Below are 27,585 nucleotides of genomic sequence, written 5' to 3' on the forward strand. Positions count from 1 at the left end.
ATTTAAAAAAACCCATGATCCAACTTTATGCTGTCTACAAGAGATATACCTTGTATTCAGATATACAAATACAAATAGGTTAAATGTAAAATAACAGAAGAAGAAGTACTAAAATAATCACAAAAAGGGAGTTAATGTGGTTATACTAAAATTAGACAAAATAAATTTTAACAAAATGTTACTATACATAGAGAGGGACATTTCATAATGATGATGGAGTCGATCCATCAGGAAGATATAAAAGTTGTAAACATACATGCATTTAGCAACTGAAACCCAAAATATACCAAGCAAAAAGTAGTAGAATTAAGGAGACAAGTAGACAGCTAGAAAATTATAGTTGAAAATGTTAATACTCACTTGCAGTAATGGATAGAAAAACAGGCCGGGTGCGGTGGCTCATGCCTGTAATCCCAGCACTTTGGGAGGCCAAGGCAGGTGGATCACAAGGTCAGGAGATCAAGACCATCCTGGCTAACACGGTGAAACCCTGTCTCTACTAAAGATACAAAAAATTAGCCGGGTGAGGTGGGGGGCGCCTGTAGTCCCAGCTGCTCAGGAGGCTGAGGCAGGAGAATGGCGTGAACCCAGGGGGCGGAGCCTGCAGTGAGCAGAGATCGCGCCACTGCTCTCCAGCCTGGGCATCAGCGAGACTCCGTCTCAAAAAAAAAAAAAAAAAGAATAAACAGGCAGAATAGCAACAAGGAAATAAAAGATTTAAACAAACTATGAAACCACTGGGCTTAACAGATAGTTATAGAACACTCCACAAAAAACAGAAGAATGCATATTTATCCCGTTTGCACATAAAACATTTTCCAGGTTAGATCATAAGATATGCTCTAAAGCAAGCCTCAGTACATTTTAAACAATTAAAATAATAAAAAATGCATTTTCCTATCACGATGGAATTATATTAATTAGAAATTAATTATAGAAAGAAATTTTTGAAATTCACAACTGTATGACAATTAAGTCTTTTAAATAATCAATAGGTAAAAAAGGAAATCACAAGGGAATTTAGAAAATGTTTTTAGATGGATGAAAGTGAAAACACAACATACATACACATACAAAATGCAGCAAAGCAAATGCTGAGAGGGAAACTGATAGCTATAAGCATCTATATTAAAACAGAAGAAAGCTTTTAAATAGAAAACCCTAATATTCCACCAAAAGAAACCCCAACAAAAGAAAAAATCAAAACCAAAGCAAATAGTAGGAGGGAAATAATACAGATTAGAAAGGGAATAAATGAGGCATAGAAAAACAATAGAAAAAAATCTATAAAACAGAAAGTTGGTACTTTGAAAAGATCAGAGAAAATGCCAAACCTTTTCCTAAGTTAATCAAGAAAAAAGAGAGAAAACAAAAATCACTAACATCAGAAGTTATCTTCCCCATTTGATTTGCTTTTGCTTGGTCTATCACTACTGTCATTACAGAGATAAGAAGAGAATAAGAGAACAGTAAGAACAAAATTTATGCCAACAAATAGCCTAGATGAAATGGACAATTTCATAGAAAGACAGAAACTACTGTACCCTACTCAAAGAAAATTAGGAAATCTGAATAGAGATTGAATTAGTAATCAGGAAACTTCCTACAGAGCGAAGCCCAAGTGGCTTCCCCATTGAATTCTACTTAACATTTAAACAAGTATTACTGCCAGTTCTTCACAACTTTTTCCAAAAAATACAAAAAGAGGAAACACTCTCATTTCCTTCCATGAGGCCAGAATTTCCCTGATACTAAAACCACAACCATTACAATAAAATAAAACTACACACTAATATAATTATAAATATAGATGTGAAAGTATTCAACAAAATGCTATCAAATCAAATCCAACAATATATAAAAAGAATTATACACAATGATCAACTGTAAATTAGCCCACCATTGCAAGGTGGGTTTAACATATGAAAATCAATTAATGTATTGCATCATATTAATGAAATAAATGTCTAAAACCACATGATCAACTTAATAGATGCAGTAAAAGCACTTGAAAAAAATACAATATGCATTCATGATAAAAACACTCAACCATCTGGGAATGAATGGGACTTCCTCAATTTGACAAAGGTCATCTATGAAAACTTCATAGAAAGACTGAATATTTCCCTACTAAAGTCAGGAACAAGACAAGTATGTCTGCTACAACCATTTTCATTCAATATTGAATAGAACTGATACTTTACAGGGCAAACAGGCAAGAGATAATATTAACAATAATAAAAAATAAAAGGCATGACGATCACAAAATAAGAGGTAAACTATTTCTACCTGTAGGTTGTGTGATATTTTATATAGAAAATCCTAATGAATTATTTTGCAAAAAAATACATTAGAACAAATAAATGAGTTCAGCTAGTTTTCAGGATGAAAGATTGATATACAAAAATCAATTTCATTTTTATACATTAGCAAAGAAAAATTTAAAATGAAATTAACAAAAAACATTTAAATAGCAACAAAATTAATCAAATACCTAGAAGTAGATTTATTAAAAGAAGCTTAATAAGAGACTTCATCCAGGCTTGATTGCTTATGCCTGTAATCTCAACACTTTGGGAGACTGAGGCGGGAGGATCACATGAGGGCAGGAGATCAAGACCAGCATAGTCAACGTGGCGAAACCATGTTTCTACTAAAAATACAAAAATGAGCCAGGCATGGTGGTGCAGTGCAAGACTATAACCCCAGCTACTCAGGAAGCTGAGGCATGAGAATCATTTGAGCCTGAGAGGCGGAGGCTGCAGTGAGCTAAGACTGCACCACTGCACTCTAGCCTGGGTGGCAGAGTTAGACTCTTGTCCAAAAAAAAAAAAAAAATTCTTCAATATAAACATGTATATTTAGGGAATGTCCAGAAGTTATAGAAACATGGATTCCATGCAGCAGTTATAATTCCCTAAAAAGAGAATTATGAATTCACTGTATTGCTGAGGATTCTAATATAACCACCAAAGATCCAGGAAGAAAATTACCCTATTTTTGTATTTAGAAAGGTGCATCTATTAAATGATGTGGTTCTAGTCTCTATATAGACAACAAATATAATGAAAAGGAAATAGCTCTGGATTATTAAAAATAAATAGTATGTTGATCGAATCAATCAAATAGATAATGTTCCTTCAATATTTTCAAGTCCTATACATGAATATCATTTAGAATCATAATTATTAGCAACTTCAATGAGTAGGCCACAGTTATACAAGTTTCTTGAGTCAGTTCAGAACTATTTCCATTCAAGCAACATATAGTCCATTTCTGTAACATTTTGTTCTCCATCATCATATTCAGTCTCAGGAAGGTTACCAACACAGTCCTTGAATCACATGTAGTACAGGTTAAGCATCTCTAATCCCAAAACCTAAAATTCTAGCTGCTCTAAAATCCCAAACTTTTGAGAGCTAACATGATGCCAGAAGTGGAAAATTCCCCTGCTACCTCATGTGACAGGTCGTGTCAAAAGTCAACTAAAACTTTTGTTTCATGTCCAAAATTATTAAAAATGTTATGTAAATTTGCTTAAAGACTATTTGTATTGGGTGTTTATAAAATGCAAGTAAGTTTTGGGTTTAGACTTAAGTCCCATCTACAAGATATCTTATTATGTATATGAAAATAATCCAAAATCCAAAAACCTCACATCTGAAACACTTTTGTTCTCAAGAATTTCAGATAAGGGATATTCAATCTGTGCACAACATGTACACCTACAATTACAAAATATCATTGAAAAAACTTAAAGGACTACATAAATTAAAAGATATTCTGTGTTTATGGATTGGAAGATTCAATCTTGTTAAAATAGAAACAATCTTCAAATTAATCTATGAATTCAATACAATTCCTATGAAAATCCCAGATGGCTTTGTATTTTGGACACAAATTGACAAACTGATCCTAAAATTAATGTGGAAATGCAAGGGATAGAGAAGAGCCAAAATAATCTTGAAAAAGAAATGGAAAACTTACTTCCTAATGTCAACTCTTAATAAAAAGCCACAGTAACTAAGACAGTGTGGTACTTGTATACAGTTAGTCATATAGATCAATGGAATAGAATTCATGGTCCACAAATAAACTCGCATATTTATGGTTAATTGAGTATTGATAAAGGTTTTAACACAGTTCAATGGGAAAAATTATAGTCCTGACAACAAATGGTGTTAAGACAATTGTATATCCACAAGCAAAAGGATGGAGTTGAACCTCACCTCACACCATATTCAAAACTTAACTCAAAATGAATCATAGATTTATATGTAAGAGCTAATCTCTTAGAAGAAAACACAGAAGAAAATCATCATGAACTTGGCTTAACCAATAGGTTCTAAATATGACACCAAAACCACAAGCAACAAATGACAACATAGATACATTAGACATCATCAAAACAAAAACTTTTGTGCTTCAAACTGCACCATTAAAAAAGTTAAAAGTCAGCCCATATAAATGCAGAAAATATTTGCAAATCATATATGCGTTAAGGAATTTGTATCCAGAATATACAAATAACTCTTATGAATTAATAATTTAAAAAATTACAAGTAGGCAAAGACTTGAATAAACAATTCTGCAAAGAAGATATACAAATGGTCAATAAGCACATAAGAAGTTGCTTAACATCATTACTTATTAGAGAAATATTAATCAAAATCATGAGATACCTATTCATACTCAACAGGATAGATTTGTTTTAAAAGGCTATAATCATTATTGGTCAGGATGTGGAGTAATTGGAATCCTCCTACATTGTTGGTGGGAATGCAAAATTATGTAACTGCTTTGGAAAACAGTTTGGTAGTTCCTCAAAATCTTAGAGAATTACTACATTACCCACCAATTCAATCTCTAGTTATAGACCCAGAGAACTGAAGACATGTTTACACAAAAACTTGCACATGAATGTTCATAACAGTATATAATTCATAGTAGCCAAAAAGTGGAAACAACCCAAATGTTTTCGATGAGTAAATGGAATAATTAATTGTTCTATATGCAAGCAATAAAATATTATTCAGCTACTAAAAGAAATGAAGCACCGATAGATACCACAAGACTGATGAATCTTGAAAACATAGTAAGTGAAAGAAGCCAGGCACAGAAGGCCACATATTACATAATTCTATTTGCATGAAATGTTGAGAGTAGGCAAATATATAGAGCCAAAATAATTTGTCCTTGGCAGGGGCTGGCAGAATGCAACAATGAGAAGTGACTGCTAATGGATTTGGAGCCTCATTTGGCGGTGATGAATATGTTCTAGATTAGATAGTGATGATGTGATAGTTGCACAACTCTGTGAATATTCTAAAAATCATTTTTGAACCCATTAAAGCAGTGAGGTTTATGGTATGTGAATTATATCTCAATAAAATGTTTTCTTTTAAAAAGAAAGAACAAAAATGATGGGATATTTTAAAATTTTAAAAATTGAAGACTTTTTTTTTTTTTTAGAAAGTTCTGCTGCTGAAACCACAGAGAAGGAAAAAAGGTTGAACACACAATTTGACATGTTAATGTAATGAGAGACTATAATAGGAATTATCCACGAGTTGTTTTTTCTGTACTTTCTGACTAAAGTTTTTTTCTGTACTTCTATGGACTTTAAAATGGTCCATAGACGTGCAAAAAATGAGAGAACCTATTCCATGAAACCATATATCAAGTCCCAGAAAGCAGAGGGAAAACCATTTTTGCAAAGAAGTCATAGACAGTGTGACAGAATAATGTTGCGAGACAACAGTTCTGGAGTTGGACAGGGGCAGGAGGCATAGTGAGAAGATCAGGTATTGCAGTTGTCATCCATAAGGGCCATCTGTACACTCTGAAACTGGAGCTATTCATAGTGAGAATGATGTTAAGAAAAGGAACAAATAAAATTATAGTCCTCATTATAAGAATTTAGCATGCAAATCTTATCAGAGCAGTACTGAGGTAAACAAAAAGTGTCAAGAAATCATGGAATTTAATGTGAAAAACTCCCTCGGAGTTGGAACACAGTCATCTTCATATGGTGGTGGCTGTAAGGGGCAAGGAAAAGTTTCATGGTCCCTGCTGAACAGGGAAATGTAAGGAGATTATTGTTTCATAGAAGACCACCAGTGCCTACCAAATATCTGTTATACTCTATCATGATGAAATGGGTAATGGGTTAAGGAATACGGTAAGGGGAAAGGAGACTTGTCCTACAAGTTTCTTAGCACTTAGCAAATGGAGCAGGCATTTGCTATGCATTAAAAAATAAGCATCATCCAAACTCTCAGACTCATCCAGCCACAAACTTAACTCTTTGTTCCTCCTCCTCCCAGATAAAATTCTCGACTTAGTTCCATTTGTCATCTTTTTCTCACTAACCACCACCTCCACTGATGTCTCAGCCCACGTCAATGTAGCTTCAACTTTCATCATTACAGTGAAACAGCTTACATGAAAGTTACCAATGATTTCTAAAGAATATATATTTTTAAAGTTTATTTATTGATCTTTTGGCAGCATTAAGCCATGTTGTTCATGGTTTCATTGCTTATATACTTTCTTCCTACTTTGATTTGAATACTTTTTGCTTCGAATACTTACCTTTCCTTCCCTGACCAGTAAATGCCACTTTGCTAGGTCTCTTCACAGCTGCATACTTTTCTTTTAGGTAGTCCCTTGTCCAGGCACTTTTTAAGTGAGGTGAGTATCAAATAGATATATACATCAGACTAGTCCTCTGGGATATACACAGTCACAAATACACTTAAACACTCATTGTACCTTCATTATAAATCTTGAAATGAGTTTTTATAAGTCCTGCAACCAAAGTTTAAAAAAGAATAAATTCTTTTTTTAAATTGTTTTGGCTATTCCAGGTCTTTTGCACTTTCATAAAAAATTAAAATCAGTACTTTCATTTCCACAAAAAAGACTGTTGTGGTATTGAACGTGATTAATTGCATTAACTCTATAGATTAATTTGGGGAGAATTGCCATATTAACAATACTAAGCCTTTTAATGCATGACCACAGTGAATCTATTTATTTAGGAGTTCTTTATTATCTCTCTGCAATGTTTCATCCTTTTCAGTATATATATATATATATATATATAAAATGAAATATATATATTTATACATCTATTTTATGAAATATATATACATATATAGATTTTATGAAATGTATGCCTAAAACACATTCTTTTGATATTGAAACTTTTAAAATTTAATTTTCCATTTATTGCTAGTATATATAAGTATAATTGATTTTTTTGTTTATTGATTTAGTGACCTGCTCCTTGCTAAATTCTTTTATAAGTTCTAGTGGGTTTTTGGTAGATTCTTTAGGATGATCTTTGTAAGCAATAATTTCTTCTCAATAGAACCAATCTGTAGGCATTTTATTTATTTTTCTTTTCTTCTTGTATTGGCTCAAAGTCCAGTACAATGCTGGGTACAAGTGGTCAGAGAAGACTTGATTTTTTGAGTGGTAAGCCAACACTGCATTGCTAGAATAAATCTGACTGAGCAAATGATATTATCCTATTTATATATTGCAGGCTTTAATTTGATAACATATTTTTAAAGAGCTTTCTATCTCTATTCATGAAGGATATTTACTTGTTAGCTGTCTTTTGTTATCATATCTTTGCTTATAAAGATAAATGTGGCCTCATGAAATTTGTTGAAAAATTATATTTTCTGTACATTTCATTAAAAGTCTGAACAAGATTGGAATTGTTTATTCTTTACTGTCTGATTGAATTCATGAATGGACCTATCTGGGCCTGGAGATTTTTTTGTAGCATAATTTTTAAGTACAGAGTCAGTTTTGGTCATCTTTGTCTTTCCAAGGCTTTGTCCATTTCATGTAAGTTGGCAAATTCATTGTTTATTCATAATATTTTAATGTTTGTAGCATGTTTGCCTCTTCCTCATAACTTTATCCTGGTCACAAACACTTTTTAAGACAGAGTAGGTTTTAAGGTCCATCATGTACATGCTATTTCCAATTCATAACTGTAGTAATACATTTTTCAGGGTGTGTTTTTGTGTTAAATATGATTTATAAAGTTTATTTATAATCGTGAAATAAAAGTGGGGTGCATGTAATTTACTTAATCCTTCTCAGTACCTGCTTGATTGAAATCTATGAGATTTACAATAACGTACTTTTAGGGATGCATTAAGGATTACTAGTGCCTAGTTCCTGGAGCTCAGTAATGTCAGTTATTCCTCTTAATTTTATACCGAGTTTCTCTGAATTCTCAGTGTCTCTAGACAGCTTATCAATGGAGAAATTTATGTCTCTTCAAAATGAATGCAGGATTCAGCATCTTCTATCCTTATTTAGATCTTTGTCTAAAAAGGGCATCACTACATTTTTTTTTCCCGATTTCAGGGACCATAGCTTTCTCTTTATGAAAACTGTATTTTTTTGGGGGTGGGGGGGGGATGGAATTTTGCTCTTGTTGCCCAGGCTGGAGCGTAATCGTGTGATCTCATCAGCTCATTGCAACCTCTGCCTCCTGGGTTCAAGCGATTCTCCCGCCTCAGCCTCCCGAGTAGCTGGGATTACGGGCATATGCCACCATGTCCAGCTAATTTTGTATTTTTAGTAGAGGCAGGATTTCTCCATGTTGGTCAGGCTGGTCACGAACTCCCAACCTCAGGTGACCGAGAACTGTTTCTAATGGCTGCAGAAGTCATCAGATGCAGAATGTTGATTCTCTCCTTCAGGGGAACAGTCAGTGATAGAATCACTAAAGTTTAATTGATCTATCAGAGATCATTTAGAAAACAGTTCAAGATCATTTAGCAGACATATACAGGCTTTTCATGATAGAAGTCTCCTGGAACATTCCAGCATCCATTGATCATTCTTATCAGTTATTTTTTTAAATTGCTGTTTAAAATGAGAGTCACAGAAGAGAAAGTTCCTATCTGTCCCCAACCAGTGGGTTAAAAGATTGAGTTGAACCACTACTATGTAAAAAAGATTGTCTATATGACAAGACATACAGAGTGAGAAGACAAATAATTTGTCCGATATTTTCCATTCAAGGGTAGGTTTTTGTTAACATCATTTGCCTCTTCAAGAAAGAAGATGGTCAAAGGAAATGTCATATTAATTTATCTGTGTGGACATTTAAGTAAAATTCTGTTCTCAAAGATTATTGAACAGACTTTGATCTTGTGGTGTAAAAAGCAACAAAATCCATTGAACATCTATCCTGAGAGACCACAAGGACGCAGTGGTCAGCACTGGTTTGCCGCACAGAGACAGAAAGCAAAAGCTGAATAATCTTAACAGAACTAAGGTGGCCTTTTCTTGTGCTTGTTGGCACATTTTCCTCTTTAAAAAACTATGCATGCTGAATTTTATTGTTCTGTTCACTAAACCCTAGCAATCTTCATGAGCTTACAATTAAGAAAATATTATACTTGGAGGGACTCCCTCCTATTATCAAATAACTTTGAAAAGAAATGGAAAGTACAAGTTGTGTAATTATTGTTATAAATTCCAGCTATTTGAAATATTAATGTAAGACCACAAAAAATCCTCAGTGGGTTTGTGCGCATTTTAAAGGGCTGGACCACAAAATTGATTTCAAACAATTTCATAACTACAAATAGTGAACAACAAAAAAATACTTGATTTTTTAAAAATATGCTTTTATTCAAAGGTTTGCTATGTCCGAACTTGAGAAGTAGAAAACCTGAAAAGCTACAGGTAGTTAAGTCCTATCTCTCTGTCTGGCAGCAGATGGCAGTATTGATCCGTGAAAAAAAATCCATGCGGGTTGCTTGACGTTACTTGCTGGGTGTTCCTTTGCTTTAAACTTTGGTATCTGAGCTGAACAAAAATTCCTAACGAGATAATGTGGCTGTCATCCCTTTATCATTCTCCTTTTCCAAGCTTTGTTCTTTTTACAAGGAAATATCTTTCCCACTTGCAGCTTTCTTTAGACATTGGCAAAATTTTGATGTTTTATCTTTGTTTTCCACACAAACTCCTATTTGGTATTCGTCTGAATTAATGCCAAGCACATAGTAAGCTCAGCAAATGCTCTGGAGAAACAGGCGCTCAAACCTCCCACACCTCAGGCGTCTGGAAGCCTTTCCTGACTGTGTTTTCTAATTACTTCCCCAAAGTGGAACTTTCCTAAGTCAAATTGCAATAAGGGTCTGTCTCTTCTCCTTTCAGATCCCTGGAACATCATCTGTAGTTCAGAGAAAATGGAAGCCCCTGCAGCCTGTTTCACAGCCTCGAGGGCCAGGACAGCCGACAAAGTCCCGGATAAGCGCTGTAGCCGCTGAAATAAAGCAGATCCGAGCCAGAAGGAAAACAGCCCGGATGTTGATGGTTGTGCTTTTGGTATTTGCAATTTGCTATCTACCAATTAGCATCCTCAATGTGCTAAAGAGGTAAAACTTATCTGTTATTTGAAAGTGAAATAGCCTGCCTTTTAACTTGATTCTTAATTAACTTTTTTTTTTTTTTTTTTTTTTTTTTTTTTTTTACTAAGCCAGTGAAAAATCTAAACTTTCTGCCTAGATAACTTGTCAGGCCAGATGACTCAGTTATGTTGTTACCAGCAGGTAGGGCGAACAGCCTTTAAGAGTGCTCAGACATGAGTTTTTGTCATGCGTATTCTCAGTTGCATGGCAGACATAAAACAGATGTTTCTCCAGTCTCTTCAAGCTAGTTGCTAAACCTTAGATGCAGACAAAGTTCCAATGCGTAACAACTCATTTACAGCTTGCAGTTCTTTCTTGATGAGAACAAACGGGTTTTTCAAAACTTCGTTTTCAAAAACATAGGCAATTGTGAGAGAATTATATCTTAAGGATAAAAAGAGCTTATGTTAGTATTCTAATTATACTTAAAAGTGCATTGGTGAGCACTTTTAAAAAGCAATCAAGGCAGATATGTATGTCGAATGTCTAAACAGAAGAATTCATTTCCTGAAGTCACTGAATCAAGCTCAGGACAGATATTAATAAAAATCAATGAGGGAAAGTATGTTATTTGTTACACTGCAGGCACAACTATTAAGTTAAAAATATTGACCCACGACATGAACAGCAGATGCAGAGGCAGTGGTACACACTAAACTTCATGGCCAGCCAACTTTATTGGGAATTATCAAAACTGTTCCACAGACTGTTCCCAAGGCAATACCAATTCTTGTTTACCACGGGCTTTGAACTGAAGCTAGAATTGCTCCTCTCACTTTTGCCTGATTCAGAATCAATATTATATTCCTCACAGCTGGGAACTCTGAAGAGCGGCAGCTTTGGCTGGAGTCAGAAGAAAGGTGGTATAACCAGCTGCAAAGGATTCTCATTCTCTTTGGCCCTTGTTTTTGATGGTTTAACGGCTTTTTCAATGGAGAAGAAATGGAGAGCAAACTTTTGTTCAGTGATACTATTTACTACAGTCACAGCCTTAAAGAGATATGATTTTCTTGTGGCCTGGGTCCTTGAGACATATGCCAGCTCACAAGAAAATAGAAATTATTTTGCCCTCCGTATCTTTTTGTGCTTTGCCTCTTATTATTATTATTATTATTATTATTATTGCTAACAGAAATTTAATACAAATTTATTATGGCCACCTGCTAGATACTGTCTTCTGCTTTTAAGAACTTTATAAACATGTTATATTACTGGAAGGGTTTTATTCTTTGTTTGTCTTTTTAATCTTCTTTCTCCATTAGTCAGTCTAAATTCAATGAAAATTGGATTTACCTCTCTCTTGGTTACGTATTTGGATTTCCTGTATCTCAGAGCTTGCTCTTTCCTTTTATTTCCAAATACTTTTTTTTGTCAATAATATTTGTCTTATTCTTCTGACTCAAATCCCTTCCTTTCCAAGGAAAACAAATAACTTTCAAAGGAGCAAGGCCATGTTAAATTTAAGATATTCCAAGTTTTTGGGCATTCTACTCTTTTCCACAACATAAAAACTTTTGAAAAAAAGAACTTGAAAATTGTTTTTCTTGTTACCACACACTTTTTTTTCAAATGCTTATATTTATTTGTCCTTGCATATGAAATTTGTTTTTTCTTTCTCCCACAAAAACCATTCCTAGCTTCTTCTCCTTAAAACTTAACTTTTTGCCATATTAGTCAAAACCAATTTCTTTACGACAGTTCAGGTTTGTCCAAGATTTCAAAGACATTTTGAGATAAAGGGTCATAACATAGTACAAATTTCTTTTGTCCATATTGTTTCACTCTATATAGTGTTTTTGTAAAACCCTAGTACTCTTTAGAGTATCACCTTATACCAGAAATGCATTGTTGTCATGCCTTCTTGCTGTAACACACACACACACACACACACACACACACACACACACAATCAAAGATGGAGACTTCAGCAGGAAATATATACGATTTTTGGCCTATAATCTTATTGAGTAGCTGTAAGTTATCTGTTGTAGGTTAGTGATTAGAATTTAATAGATGGAATATTACTAAGTATGAAGAAAATTTTTAAATAGTCTTTAAGGATAGCATAATAAAACATTTTTTAAAGTTTAAAATAATACATGAAAAATTAACACTCATTAATTTTTAAAAATTACCAAAATTCTGCCCATCGAGAACTGTTTCTTCTCTGAGTATTAAGGAGTCCCGGAAGGCAAGTTTCAGATAGTCCAGGAAGATTGGAGTTGAAGGCATATGATACTTTGATCAATACATAAATGAAAGTAGGAAGAAGTACTTGAAGACTATCATTTAGGAGTGATTTTTAAATGATACACATAATGGAATATTAATACAACATTATTCAATTGTATTTAGAAAGAAAATGAAATAAAGACAATATATATATTCAACTTCTGTATTCTTATTTAAAAGAAATACTGCATCTGCTATTTGTGGGAGAGAGAGACCCTTCTCTGACCTGATTTGGCTTTTGATTTATTGATTGTGCTGTGGAGTTTCTGTTCAGGCACTGAAGTTATTCTAAACCAATTATGGGGTCAGAAACCAATCTGTGGTCAATTCCTGCAACCGGAGAGGACAGGGGTCAGACCAACCTCTACCAATAGCCTTGTTCACCTTTGAATTTAATTAGTTAAAAGATACTTTTCTGTTGCTTCTTTTCCTGCAGGGTATTTGGGATGTTTACCCATACCGAAGACAGAGAGACTGTGTATGCCTGGTTTACCTTTTCACACTGGCTTGTATATGCCAATAGTGCTGCGAATCCAATTATTTATAATTTTCTCAGTGGTGAGTTTTCAACTTTTCTTCCATAAGCCACATTTCTAACTAAGGATGAGGAATCAGTGAACACTCTTCAATTATATGAAGAGTTTAGTTGCTGTGTGAGATATATTTTTTCCCTGACCTGATTTATCTTGAGTTTCTTCTCTTTTGAGGCAAAATATTTGTTACTGAACTCATCAGGGAAAAGGAACTGATTTTTTCCATGTAAAACTTACAAGAAATGTTATAATAGAAGAACAGTAAATGTTCTGAGAAATCAATAACACAAAATCTTACATGACATACTTTAAACTCATGATTTACAAAAATATAAAATACTTTGTTCTGTTTTGCCTTGCTATATTATTCCTTTGCGAAAATGTGTAGCCTAATTGAGACAGAATTGGTATCTATTCACTTTTAGATATTTTGCTATATTCACGTTTCTCTTGTCAGTATCATCTCTTGGATTTATCTCAATATTTCCCACTGCCTCCCAAAAATAGTATTACTCCTAAATAACAAGTAAGTTAAATGATACACACATACATATACATGTAACTTATACAATTTATATCTGTTTATGGAATCAAGACAATTATAAAAGTCATTTAAATCACTATTGTTTATTTACATTTTGCCTGACTTTTAGAATTATGTTTTAATTAGCTACATTTTTACATTGCCTTAATCTCCAACTCATTGGTGATTTCTTTGTTATTTCTATCTATCTTCAAATATATGGTGATTTTATGTGGAAGAATAGAAATTCATTTTGTGGCATATTTAATAAAGCTTGTGCATCTTCCAACTTGATCTTTGGCCTTCTGGTTGCATAGGTTGAAAAAAAAGGCAACCAATTAGATTGGTGAGGAATAATTTTGTTCTATTTAAAACAAAATCTAGCACAATGTTGAAAGCTCTGAACCTCGCACTAAGCAGGTAAAGGCTATGAGGAAGTTGTAATGAGAAGTGTTTGAAGCAGAAGTCACAGAACCTGGTCAAAGTCCTAGTATGGAGGATAAAAGTGAGTTAGAGGAGGCAACTGATAATCACTGATAACTCATTATGTGACTGCTATTGTGCTGGGCCCGTGAACATTCATCTTCTCATTTAATCACTGATAACTCAGTGGGTAGCTGAGGCTAAGAGAGAGGCAATGATTCACAATACTGCCATTCACACTAATAAAAGTGATTGATTCATTCTCATAGTTCTCCAATATCTCCTCCATAATTTAAAGACAAGGAATACCTTCTACAGTATTTTTCCCTCTTCAGTTTTTGTTCTTTCTCATATAGATTATGAAACTGAAAATTTTCTGGATATTGGAGTGTATTTTTCTAGGTATTTTGTGTATTTAATTGTTTCAGTATCAGTTATTTAGAGTAAGATGCAGGGGTAATTTTTGTATAATTTTGGCTTTGTGTGACATAAATTTCATTGTGTTTAATTATTAAATGTCTCTGAGCGTTCTTCTACTGATGATCACTTCCATTATAGCTATGTAGATAACATATACCAATATGTGTAAATATATGAGGTTTGACTATAAAGGAATGAAGCAAATTCCAAGCACCATACATGAAAGGCAGCCTCATTATTTTTTGAAAATACTCATTGTTTCAAGAGTCTACCAAGCTTCCAATAAACTCAATTTCCTTCTTCTATTTTCCCCATCTTTGCAAAATATTACACCTCATTGTTAGTTTGGCTCAAGGGAGCAACTCAGTTGTACACTATTCATAATTTGTTGAAGCATTTATGCATAATTCCTTTTCCTTTCATTCTCTCTGTTTGCCAGGAAAATTTCGAGAGGAATTTAAAGCTGCGTTTTCTTGCTGTTGCCTTGGAGTTCACCATCGCCAGGAGGATCGGCTCACCAGAGGACGAACTAGCACAGAGAGCCGGAAGTCCTTGACCACTCAAATCAGCAACTTTGATAACATATCAAAACTTTCTGAGCAAGTTGTGCTCACTAGCATAAGCACACTCCCAGCAGCCAATGGAGCAGGACCACTTCAAAACTGGTAGAATCTTTATTCGTACGACAAGGATACCTGAGTAAAACTATCCTTTTTAAAATCACTGGGAACAGAAATTTTATTATCCTATGATGTGAAGCTAAAATTACTTGTGGATCTTTTTTTTTTTTAATCTATTGCTCTTTGGAAATAAAAAAAAAAAAGTCAGTTTAAAATGATTTCTTAACTTTTGATTTAAATATGTTAGAAGTTTAAGCTTCAACTGAGCTTTTTTCAGGCTATTTCACTTTTAGTTTCATGTATTATAATGTGTGTCAATTAAATGTTTAAACATTTCTAATTCTTTTTATAATCCCTTGTTATTTTAATCTCTTACATTCAAATTGGTTCCTAAAAATTACCAGACTCTATCCAATGATTTTTTTTTGCTACTAAAAGAAGTAGCAATTACTAATTCTGAATTAACAATAGACATGTTAGTTGACTTAATAGTTTTTTTAAAAAATATCACAAGACTGTTGTTATGTGATAGCTGAGAAAATATTTATATATAAAATAGCATACTGTGTTAGGTAATTCAAAAACTATCTTACAAAACTATATACTCACTCATTTACACAATTTTCTCAGGTTTGCAAATTGACCATTGCTAACATTTCTTGTCTCAACATATGGCCAGTAAGACTCTATTACAGTAAAAGTTTTAACGTAATTTCCATCTCTAACACTTCAACATTTAAGAATAAGCTAAATCACATCATTATGTTCTTTTAACAACAACAACAAAAAAATGATATAGTCAGCCTTGCTGGATATGCTAGGTGCTGGGGAATGAGGTGGTGTCGATGCAAACATGCCTTCAAAAGAGCTTCAGTCTAGTGAGGGAGACATGTTGACAGAGTGCAAGGCAGCAAACAATCTGGGGGACAATTCTTTGTCATGGCAGAGCAGTGAAGCTACCAAGGACAGTGGTCTTCACCAGAAAGTTTGTAGTGCAGTTGCACTTTTTTTTTTTTTTTTCAATTTAATTACAATGACAGTTGATGTCAGTGGGTTCCATCTGGGCCTGGGGCTGAGTACCAGGTGGTTAAAAAATAGAGGGGCTTGCTCTTAACTCACACATACATGAATAGACTATCGTATATTTTGTAGAAAGTGTAAGATCTAGGAGTCAAAGCACTGAATATTCAAACTTATTCCCCTGAAAAATTATTCTGATTCAAATATTTACTTGAAAATTAAAAGTAAAAGAAGTGTTTATGAAAGATGATTTTCATCTCATATTATGGTAATAGGTGTTCTGATTGTACTGAAACAAAAGATATGGAGCACAGTGTTTAAGAAAAATTTCCATAAAAAATTAATTTTTGTTGTTTTTTCATTTTTCCATTACTCTCAGAGAAAAGTAATACAGCCTAATTACCCACAACTTGTTTTCAAATCTTGGAACTTGGGATTCTGTTACCTTGTGCCTTTTATGACTCAAAGCAAAAACTATCTTCTTATACAAGGTTTATTGAGATCATATTGTAAAATATCAGCACTATATCAGTGAAAGCAAAGTATTTTAACTCTCTCCTTTGTCCCCTTTGTATATTTCAGAACTTCTTTTCTTATTTATGCTGCATGAGAGTTGTAATTTTCAGATCGTGATGACAGCACTTTAAAAAGTTTGAGGATAACTTCAAATAACGTTGATAATATGCCTTAATAGCCAAGTAATAGCTCAGAGGAAGAGTAAATTCCTTAGACCCAAATATACCTACTTATAATTTAAAAGAGAGAAAAGGGAGAGAGATTGAGAGGGAAAGGGGGAGAGAGAGGAAAAAACTGACTCAGCAGCAGTTATGTGACTGATGGGAAGTCAGAATTCCTTTGCTCTAAATCAGTGATTCTCAAAATGTGGTTTCTATACCATCAGCATCAGCATCAGCATCATCTGGGAACTTACTGGACATGCTAACTTCCACCCTATCCCTCACCTACTTAACCAGAAACTTTAGGGGTGATAGCCCAGAAGCTGTGTGTTAAGCCCTACAGGTGATTCTGAAGCATTTTAAGATTTGAGATCCACTGCTTTAAGTGATACCATCTGACATCAGTTTATCAGCCTGTGTGAAATAAAGTCTTTTACTGCACAGGTGTCTACAACAGGGGCCACCATCATCGCTACCATCAACGTGGTTGGATGTCTGAAAGAAGACGCTGAGTATCAATGTTGACTCTCACTCATGTCATCTTATTAAAAAAAATACAGTTTACAAAACAATTGCTACTGACAAGTGCAGTGTGAAAGACTGGTTTTAAGGCACTTGTGTGCTTTATGTCCACCCAGATGACTTGAGTTTTTAACTAAAACTTTCAAATCCCTATCTTATTTATACTTACTAAAGTTTGTTTTGCAGAAGCAGATAGTTTCTAAGAATGTTCATTTCATGGACGGAGATATAAAATAAAATAAAACCAGTACTTAAACTCTGGGAATGTAATAGACCATGTACATAGCACTCAACATGGGAATCCAGGAATCCTTCTAAGAGGTCTGGATTTAGTATGGTTACCTTAATAGGACAAATGGTAAAGAAATAGGTGTTCCCAAACCCTGCCAATCTTATGAAACAAAGAGTCAACCATTTACCTCATTATTTGCTAATGACACAAATGCAAAGACATCTTTTGAAAGGAATGTGTTGGGACTGTTTTATGCTGTACCTTGAATATGTATCTCTCTTTTTTTGCTATATTTCAAAGATTTAATGTAAGTTGTCAATGTCATTGAGCTTTTGTTATCAATAGTGATGATATAATTTTATCTAACATTGAATCCATTTTAACTTTGTTATTTCTGAATTTCTATAAAACAACAGAAACCTTCATACTTGAATTTATGTATTCCTGGCTAAAGATTACTCCCAGTTTGTGAGGAAATTTACTTCTGAGTTTCCAAAGCTTGGAGAATTTATTGGATATTAAACACCTGTTATAAATTATTGATGAGTTAATTGCAAGTAGCAGACACAATGATATTGAATTTCACTCCTAATACACATTGTTTTAATGAAGATTAAGGTAAATATGTTTATAAAATTTAGTCTGGCTATGGTTAAACCTGAAATAGCCGAATGGCAAAAATCCCCAAAGTTGTTTATGGACCCAAATTGTGAGGAGGGCTATTATTTTAATACTTGTGTAATAATAGAATGCACTTGATGTAAATCGTAATAGCCATCAACTGCATTTCAAAAAAAATTTTGCTAGCCATTACAATTTAGAAAGCTTTTCAGTGTCAGTTAGTTTTACAACAAATGCCTTTTCTACTTTCTACAAGTCACAAGTCAAAAAAAGTAAATTCCACTAAGTTTTATTCAATTAGTTTTCAAATTGCATGAAGCAAAAAATAGATTTTTTAGAGACAATATATAAATAGAGAAAATATTGTAAAAGTCTTCTCTATTACCTTATGTACCACAAAAAAATAAAGTACAAAGGCATGAAAAACATTATTATTTCCCAAACTTCAAAGGGAATTGTTTTCTACGCAACTACTGCTACTAACGAGGGGACAACAACCCCCTCCACTTGCCACGTATTTTTATTCTCTTAAGTTTTCTTTATAATCTTTGGAGTTAAATGTCTTTTATGTTTTTCATGAAATATATTTCTATAATTGTTATATTTCATGTGTGTAACATTATGTCAATTGTTTTAACAATTATCTTATATCTTGAAATTCTTTATGCCTGATTGTACTGTGTCTTCATGAAGAAATTTCTTATCAAATCCAATGTGATTACACACTTACTGCTGTAAAGGATGCGCATTATGTAGTTTTTAAGTAAAAACTATATTGAGAATTCTATAATCACATTCGCACTGCCCTCTCTATTGTATGAAAAATCTTGTTGTTGTTGATTAGATAAGTTGGATATTCACTCATAGTTAATGTCAAATCTCTGCAGTTAAGGATTGAATTAAGCCCTCTGGTGCAGTACCTAATGATCAAAACATTTTTTCCAATAAGTTTATATAACCAAGGATAATAATGATATAAAAGGTTTTTAATGTTGTTTTTAAGAGCAGGTACTATAACAAAGAAGGTTAACACTGGCACAGAAATATTTCATGAAAGTTATGAAAACCAGATAAATACGGCATTAAATGTTGGAGCTTTTATCTGAGTTGAGAGATTTAGTCTACATTGACTGAGATGAAATGATGAACTCATAATTTTCAATTTATTATCAGACTAATAAGTGACATTGACATAATTAATTTTTTTCTGGGCCATTTTGTATAAGTCATTTAGGACTATTTTATGTTCACTGATAAATTTTAAAATATATATTTTCAGCTTTTCAAATTTTTTCGAAATAATTCTGAGAAACTACAGAATCAGATACTAAGGATATTGATTTAAAAATCAATTTTTATTCAGCACTATTTATTCTAACATTTATAAAAAATGAAGCCAAAGTAACCCGTCAAGGTAAATACTTGACTCCTAGGAAAATGTGATTTTAGTAGGCATCTCAAGAGGAAGTGAACCTTCTTGTGGTGAAATTACGAGAAAAACAAGTTATTCAGTGGTGAGAATGTGTTGCTCTAAGTAATCCATTAGCACAGACTAGCTACTTGGCCACTCTTCCTTCTGGAGCCAGCCCTGAAGAGTGGTCACAGCATCTTCATTTTTATCCAGGCCAATGGCCATGCATAAGAAGTTGGGTAGCAAAATTCTTGAAGCATCTCTTTATTCTTGCTCTTCTTTCACTCTTTTCTCACTCTCCACCTGTAATGCTCACTGCCAGTTTTACCACCAAGCTAAGTATCAGCAGACCTCCCTCCACAGCGTGCCTTGCCCTATAGAACTCCTGGTCCTTCCTTTAGCCCAACCCCATCCAATTGCCTAGGTTCTTGTTGTCTCCTGAGATGAACAAGAGGCAAGCAGCTAATTTGAGAACAAATGAAGCAGAGCTGAAGGAAAAAGTAAAACATTTATTTTTTCATATCCCAAATTTTATAATTTTACATGTTTTTAAAACCCATTCATTTTCTTCCCAGAACATTTATACTTATCAGTGGTCTTCTGAATCTGTGACAACTCTCTTTTCAAGCCCCAGCTAAGCTTCTTGCCTCAAGACAGAAGGAATCCCAGTTTTGAGTCTTGTGTTAAGGCCATGGCAGGTCAGTGGGGAGATATATCCGAGGAGGTACCGCTTGTGACACCTTCAGAAACAAAACAGCTATTGCCTTACGTTTCATAGGCCTAGGCCCTGAGCAATAGCAAAAAGATAATACTTATTTTTTTAAATTGTTGTTTATTAGGTGATCGATTTCTAATTAATTTCAAAATATTTAAGGTAATATTTTAATTACCAAGGAAGAATGGTACAAACAAAATGTCGTGGACTGGAAAATCCTCAGTGCTTGGCAACATGAAACTTACTTAACTTATTATAGATGAGATAACGAGAACATCTTCAGAAAAGAAGCTATGTTCCTTAAAACAGAGGTACAGATTTAAAAGCTCTGTTTATATGGTTTTTGTAGACTAAGTGAAGGACTTGCCTATAAAGCTGAGTCTAGATCATACATTTTTTTAAAACCCATTCATTTTCTTCCCAGAACATTTATGCTTATCAGTGGACTTCTGAATCTGTGACAACTCTCTTTTCAAGCCCCATTATAAAGTGAGAAAATTGCAATTTTAGAGTATTGTCAATACATTCAAAAATTTTACATGATTTCTAAATGCAAACGTGTGTGTGTGTGTGTATGTCTATGTATGTCTCTCCATATGCAACACTCAGTTAATTAGTCCAAATACATCCCACAGTGTAGATCAGTTTCATATGTCAGCTCTTCAATGTCTCTTCTTCATTTAATTCACTCCTTGGTGTCTAGTTTTCCTCACTCTTTTACAAATATCCAGGTTCTATATTTCTGCTTTTCTAGAGAGCTTTTTCCTTCAAGAATATATTTTTCTTTTTCTTTCTTTCTGTCTCTTTATTTTTGTTTGTTTTTAACTAACATTCATATGGTTATAACAATTTGAGACAAGTGAAAAGGAGTGATCTGTAAACCGCCTATCTTCTTTGAAATTCATTGCCAATAATCCTTAAGAATATAAAGTTCCGTGATGCCAAAGACCTTCTCATAAGTGTTGCTGCCTGTTGTTTCATCGGTTCCCTAGAACAATGCCTGGCACATAAAAGTTATTTGATAAATATCTCTTCAATTAATGAATTAATAATAACTGCATGACAATTATTTCCCCAACTCATCATTTTGCTTCATTTTCTCACAGTTGCTTCAATGTGTCTGTGGAACTATCTTTCCATGTGAACAAAACACTCTACATTCTCAGTGTCTACAAAGCACGTATTTCCTTTTATTAAAATTAAACTATACTTTGAAGCACCAAACTCTAATGTCTAACCATCATCAAACTGGCAGGTAGCACCAGTGTTCTTTTTGCTCACCAATTTTATGCCCAGGCATCTACTGTTTCTTTCATGAATAAAACCTGGCACCTGTAAGAGGATTTATCATGGTAAACTTCTCTTTGTTACTGACATTTTCAGCCTCTTGGGCTCTCCTCCCCTTACTTATACACATTGGCACCCGGCTTGAAGTCATACTGTCTAGCCCGTGGGTCAATGTGGGTAATGCATCCAGGAATACAGCTTAACTCTTCCTTGGTCTCTTTGATGTGACTGACCTTTATTTCTACATTTCTTCATCAAACCAGTCTCACAGTTTTGCACAGTGCAGATCACATGCTGCACCGTCTGCTTATTACTTCCTGTAACAACAGATCCTCCACTGAAATGCAAAACTCTATGTTAAGCCAACAACTCCTTCTCCATCCTTTCCTCCTATACGTTTCTTCTCGCTACAGCTTCCCTTCTCAACCCCAAAGGGACTACTGGATTCTTTACCCTTTTATTATATCCCAGTCTACCAGCCCCATCCTGGACTTACTTCCTTCTCTGCTTAGAGAAAAGCAAGATGATCAGGTAGAATTGCGCTTATGACTAGATATTATGTACTTCAAACAAATTCTTACTATTTTGTCCTGATGAAATTCATGACAGTTTTCATACAACAGAAAGGCTGCCCTCTTAGAAGAGAACTGAAAAGAAATGGTTGAAGTAAGGTACAAGGCCCTCATGGAGTTAGGTGGCTAGGCCAGCAGAGCTAAGCACTGTTCTCCTGTTCAGAATTGCACTCCTAATACTCCAGATGGGAAGCCTGCCGTGGCACTAACCACAGCATTTTTTATACCCTATCTCTGCTATTATGAGCCCACGTTAGTTTTTTTTCTGCCTCAGAAATTGTTGCAAAAAATAATTTTATTATTTACAAATTATTTTTAAACCATATGAATCTGCTTAGTTTGATTTCTCAAACCCTCTAAAACTTACACTTCTTATTGTCCAATCTTTGCTTTTAATTGGGTACAATTTGAGGCAGAAATAAATTAATCTCATTTTTAAAAATGTACTAGCTATTAATAATTTTTAAATTTATCTTCTAAAATTGGAAAGTATCCACTTTAAATGCATCTGTAGCAAGGACTTTTTACATACATTCTGTAGCTTTATTACTTCCATTGAGAACTGTTAAAATAACAGAACTACCTCACTGTATGCTGGCATCTTGAAAAGGCAGCAGAACTATTTATCTGATTATCGAAGTAATCATACTGCATTTTTTTTTCTTTTCTAAGAGAAACTTTCTTCATGTGCTCGGTCAAACATTTTGGTGTTTAAGAATTGACTTATTAGGTCAGGCGCGGTTGCTCATGCCTATAATCCCAAAACTTTCAAAGGCTGAGGCAGGTGGATCACTTAAGGTCAGGAGTTCGAGACCAGTCTGGTCAACATGGTGAAACCCCACCTCTACTAAAAATGCAAAAAAAAAAAAAAAAAAAGCAAGGTATGGTGGTGCACATCTGTAATCCCAGCTACTTGAGAGGCTGAGGTTGGAGAATCATTTGAACTCAGGAGGTGGAGGTTGCAGTGAGCAGAGATCACACCACTGCACTCCAGCCTGGGCGAAAAACAAGACTCTGTCTCAAAAAAAAAAAAAAAACAAAAAAAAACAAAAAAGAAACAAAAAAGAGTTGACTTATTTAATGAAAATATTTTTATTAGAAAATTATATTTCCCTTTACAAAGTATGTATTATTTGTTGCATCTATATAGTCCATCAATTCTAAAAGCACACTTTCTTTATGCGAAAATGTAGTCTAGGCCTTCAGAATGTATTACTACAAGAAAGTATCTATCAACCATGTTTCATTTGTTTGCTTGTTTTGTTTTGTTTCCAATAGACTATGAATATTCAGCTTCAAATGCTACCTCATGATTGTTACATTCCTGTTGTTGAAAGAACCCATCTCTTTCTTACCTTCTTGTCCCTAAATTGTGTTCTTCTTATAACTTACTTTGCACATAACCAGAATGGAGTGAGATCGTAGAATTAAGAGGATTGAGAAAGAAAAATTCTTCCCTCATTCCATTGGCAGTAATCTGTGATTCAAAAGTTAACAACATTCCATGTATTCTTGTAGGAGATTCTTCCATGCTTATCACTGATCAACTTACATGCAGGTTAAAACCAGCCCTGAAAAAATGCTCATCATCACTGGCCATCAGAGAAATGCAAATCAAAACCACAATGAGATACCATCTCACACCAGTTAGAATGGCGATCATTAAAAAGTCAGGAAACAACACTTGCTGGAGAGGATGTGGAGAAATAGGAACACTTTTACACTGTTGCTGAGAGTGTAAACTGGTTCAACCATTGTGGAAGAGAGTGTGGCAATTCCTCAAGGATCTAGAACTAGAAATACCATTTGACCCAGCCATCCCGTTACTGGGTATATACCCAAAGGATTATAAATCATGCTACTATAAAGACACATGCAGACGTATGTTTATTGTAGCACTATTCACAATAGCAAAGACTTGGAACCAACCCAAATGTCATTCAATGATAGACTGGATTAAGAAAATGTGGCATGTATACACCATGGAATACTATGCAGCCATTTGAGCAAACTATCACAAGGACAGAAAACCAAACTCCGCATGTTCTCACTCATAGGTGGGAATTGAACAATGAGAACACTTGGACACAGGGTGGGGAACATCACACACCGGGGCCTGTCGTGGGGTGGGGTTAGGAGGGAGGGATAGCATTAGGAGAAATACCTAATGTAAATGATGAGTTAATGGGTGCAGCACACCAACATGGCACATGTATACATATGTAACAAACCTGCACGTTGTGCACATGTACCCTAGAACTTAAGATATAATTAAAAAAAAAAAACAACCCTGAATGCTACTTGTTCAGATAACAGGAGACATCTTCCTGGCTCTTTATTTCTCAGAGAGTGTGGGTAAGTCCTGCTCCGTATGAATGCTTATATCAGTTTTGAAGTTCAGTACTTTCTTAAGAGCCAGAGTCTGTCAAGATGTTCCCTTAACAAGATTTTTCAATGGGGTGACACATTAATGAGTTCTTTTTCCTCCTTTAAGTATTTGAAAATTTTGGTTTAATAAAAGGTTTAAATATGATGAATTTAGGATCCTTTGTCCTGTTACAGAGAACAGAATAGTAGTTAATATTTTACATACATATTGCAAGGTCATGTTGCCACTAGGAGTGTCCAGAATAGACCACTGAAACAGCCTTCAAGCTACTACTATCAAAACAAAATAACATAGTTTAATTAAATAACATTATTTTCTATAGCTAAACCTCAATAAAACCATCAACCAATGTTTGTACGATTAGATGCCCCCACTCTAAGATTTTTAGCTAGTATAAATCAGTCTCCTATTTAATGGGGCACTTTATCCAATCAGCTTGTGTTTATTATTCAACCAGATGATCTTGGAGCTTATAACAAACTAGTAATACTTAAAGCTGGGCTTTATGTGCATGATTTACTGGGATGTTTGCTTATACCTTGTTTCCAAGCTAAAAATATTGTGACCAGGTGTGTTAGTCTGTTTTGAAATGCTATATAGGACTACCTGGTGCTGGGTCATTTATAAAGAAAAGAGGTTTATTTGGATTATGGTTCTGCAGGCTGTACAAAGAGCATGACACCAGCATCTGCTTCTGGTAATGCCCTCAGGAAGCTTCTACTCAGCTAGAAGGCAAGGGGAGCCAGCGTGCCACATGGCAAGAGAAGGAGGAAGCACAAGAGAGAGGAGAGGTGCCAGGCACTTTTTAACAACCAGCTCTCACAGAGTGATAACTCACTGAATATCAGGGGGATGGCACCAAGCCATTCATGAAGGATTTGCCCTCATGACCAAATACCTCCTACTAGGCCCAACCTCTAACACTGGGGATCTCATTTCAACATGAGATCTGGAAGGGACGACTATCCAAACTATATCAACAGGATTTTCTGGCAAGGACTACCAAGCCATTTCTGCTTCAAACTCCTGTGAGATTCTTGTTAAAAATGCAGATTCTTTGATACCACTCCCAATACACTATTTAGTCTGAGATGAAACTCAAAGATTCTGATTTAATTGATCTAGACTAGCATTTGACCATTGATTTATCATCTGGGATTCTAGGAAAGTCAACCACTTATATGTTTTAGAGCAGACTTCATTATAATTGAAGAGAATGTTTGTAGTCTGTGGGCTTCTCTGTCCACTTCTGATTGGGGCCTCTTTGCCTGATTCTGACTGGATCAGGCAGAGTTTCATTCAAGACACTGTCCTTTTTGGCTTCTTAATGCTCAGAATATATTAACACAATCTCAGTTTTCTGGAAGGCAGCTATGCTCACCACTATACCACCAACGAGGCCCGTACAATCTCAGTTTTCTAAGAGCTAAATTATATGACTCGGTTCTTGTCTGGTAACATAGCTGCATTCCTGGATCTTGTCAAGATTCAGAGATATTCTCCCAGTTTCAAATTTGTAACTGACACTGTTTGATCACAAAAAAGTTCTAAGCCAAAGCAAAACTCTTTCTACCACCAGCAGATGACATTACTTTGGACTTACCTATAAATGGATTTCCAGATGGTTTTTCAGAAACCTACTGGAGGTACTTAGAAAAACTGATGGAACTCACAACTATTCTTTGCATGTCAAAAGCTATGACAGTAAATAATATTTTTGGAGAATATTCTGTAAGATTAGGCCGCTTTTCTTTTCCTCCAGCTTATTTAAAGTATAACCCTTGGTGGAGCTGTGTCCTCTTATTGCACTGTATGTGAGTGTGTGTGTGTGTGTGTGTGTGTGTGTGTGTGTATCCCATCAAGCTGGTATGATGATAGCACCCTTCGTTGAGAAGCTTTGCAAAAAGAATATAAAAACATGTTATTATGTTTACTTAAAAGAATAGGTCTGGGATGGTGGCTCACACCTGTAATCCCAGCAATTTGGGAGGCCGAGGTGGGAGGATTAAGAGGTCAGGAGTTAGAGACCAGCCTGACCAACATGGTAAAACCCTGTCTCTACTAAAAAATACAAAAATTAGCCAGGCATGATGGAACGCATCTGTAATCCTTGCTACTCAGGAGGCAGAGGCGGGAGAGTCGCTTGAACCCGGGAGGCGGAGTTTGTAGTGAGCCGAGGTGGTGCCACTGCACTCCAGCCTGGGTGACAGAGCGAGACTCCATCTCAAAAAAAGAAAAAAAAAAAGTATTGAGGACATTGCTCATGACATTCCAAGGTTATATAAAAGAATATATAAAAAGAAATTTCTGCCTGGACTTAGTGCCAAGAATACTTGTACTTTCCTTGCTTTCTTCCTAAGAACATTGCACAATACAGTATTTTTAAAAATTGTGCTTGCTGTTCAAATTGCCTGCTGGAAGGATTGGAGGCAGATCTGTAACATGCCCAATCCCATCGTTGCATACAGGATATCATGACAAACATTGTAATGTGCTAATTCTATCTGGCTTCACTTTATATTCCTATCTGCCTCCATTTCCTGGCATTTTAATGTTTTAAAATTGTATTTTTTACTTAAATGATTTTTGGAAGAAATAAATATAAATAAAGTCTGTTAAGAGGCCTAGCGCAGTGGCTCACACCTGTAATCCCACCACTTGGGAGGCCAAGGTGGGTGGATCACAAGGTCAGGAAATTGAGACCACCCTGGCTAACACGGTGAAACCCCATCTCTACTAAAAATACAAAAAAAAAATTAGCCGAGCATGGTGGTGGGCGCCTGGAGTCCCAGCTACTTGAGAGGCTGAGGCGGGAGAATGGTGTGAACCCAGGAGGCGGAGCTTGCAGTGAGCTGAAATCGCACCACTGCACTCTAGCCTGGGCGACAGAGCGAGACTCTGTCTCAAAAAATAAAAAAATAAAATAAGAAAATA

General features: G+C 34.8%; 1 protein-coding gene across 2 annotated transcripts in view; it reads left to right on the plus strand.

Moving 5' to 3' along the window:
* Positions 1–17,401, plus strand: part of HCRTR2 (hypocretin receptor 2) — a 177,696-nt gene extending 160,295 nt beyond the window's left edge. The window contains exons 5-8 of one of the 2 annotated variants that reach the window (XM_032140859.2): positions 10,201–10,421; positions 13,123–13,244; positions 15,025–15,250; positions 17,347–17,401. In XM_032140859.2, the coding sequence (XP_031996750.1) occupies positions 10,201–10,421; positions 13,123–13,244; positions 15,025–15,250; positions 17,347–17,401 (624 nt within the window). Of the gene's footprint in view, positions 1–10,200; positions 10,422–13,122; positions 13,245–15,024; positions 15,421–17,346 lie in introns of those variants that run through there. The other variant, XM_032140861.2, reaches the window with a different exon arrangement.
* Positions 17,402–27,585: the final 10,184 nt, after the last annotated feature.

The sequence above is a fragment of the Hylobates moloch genome, unplaced genomic scaffold (assembly GCF_009828535.3).
Source record: "Hylobates moloch isolate HMO894 unplaced genomic scaffold, HMol_V3 SCAFFOLD_20, whole genome shotgun sequence".
Classification (NCBI taxonomy): Eukaryota; Metazoa; Chordata; class Mammalia; order Primates; family Hylobatidae; genus Hylobates; species Hylobates moloch.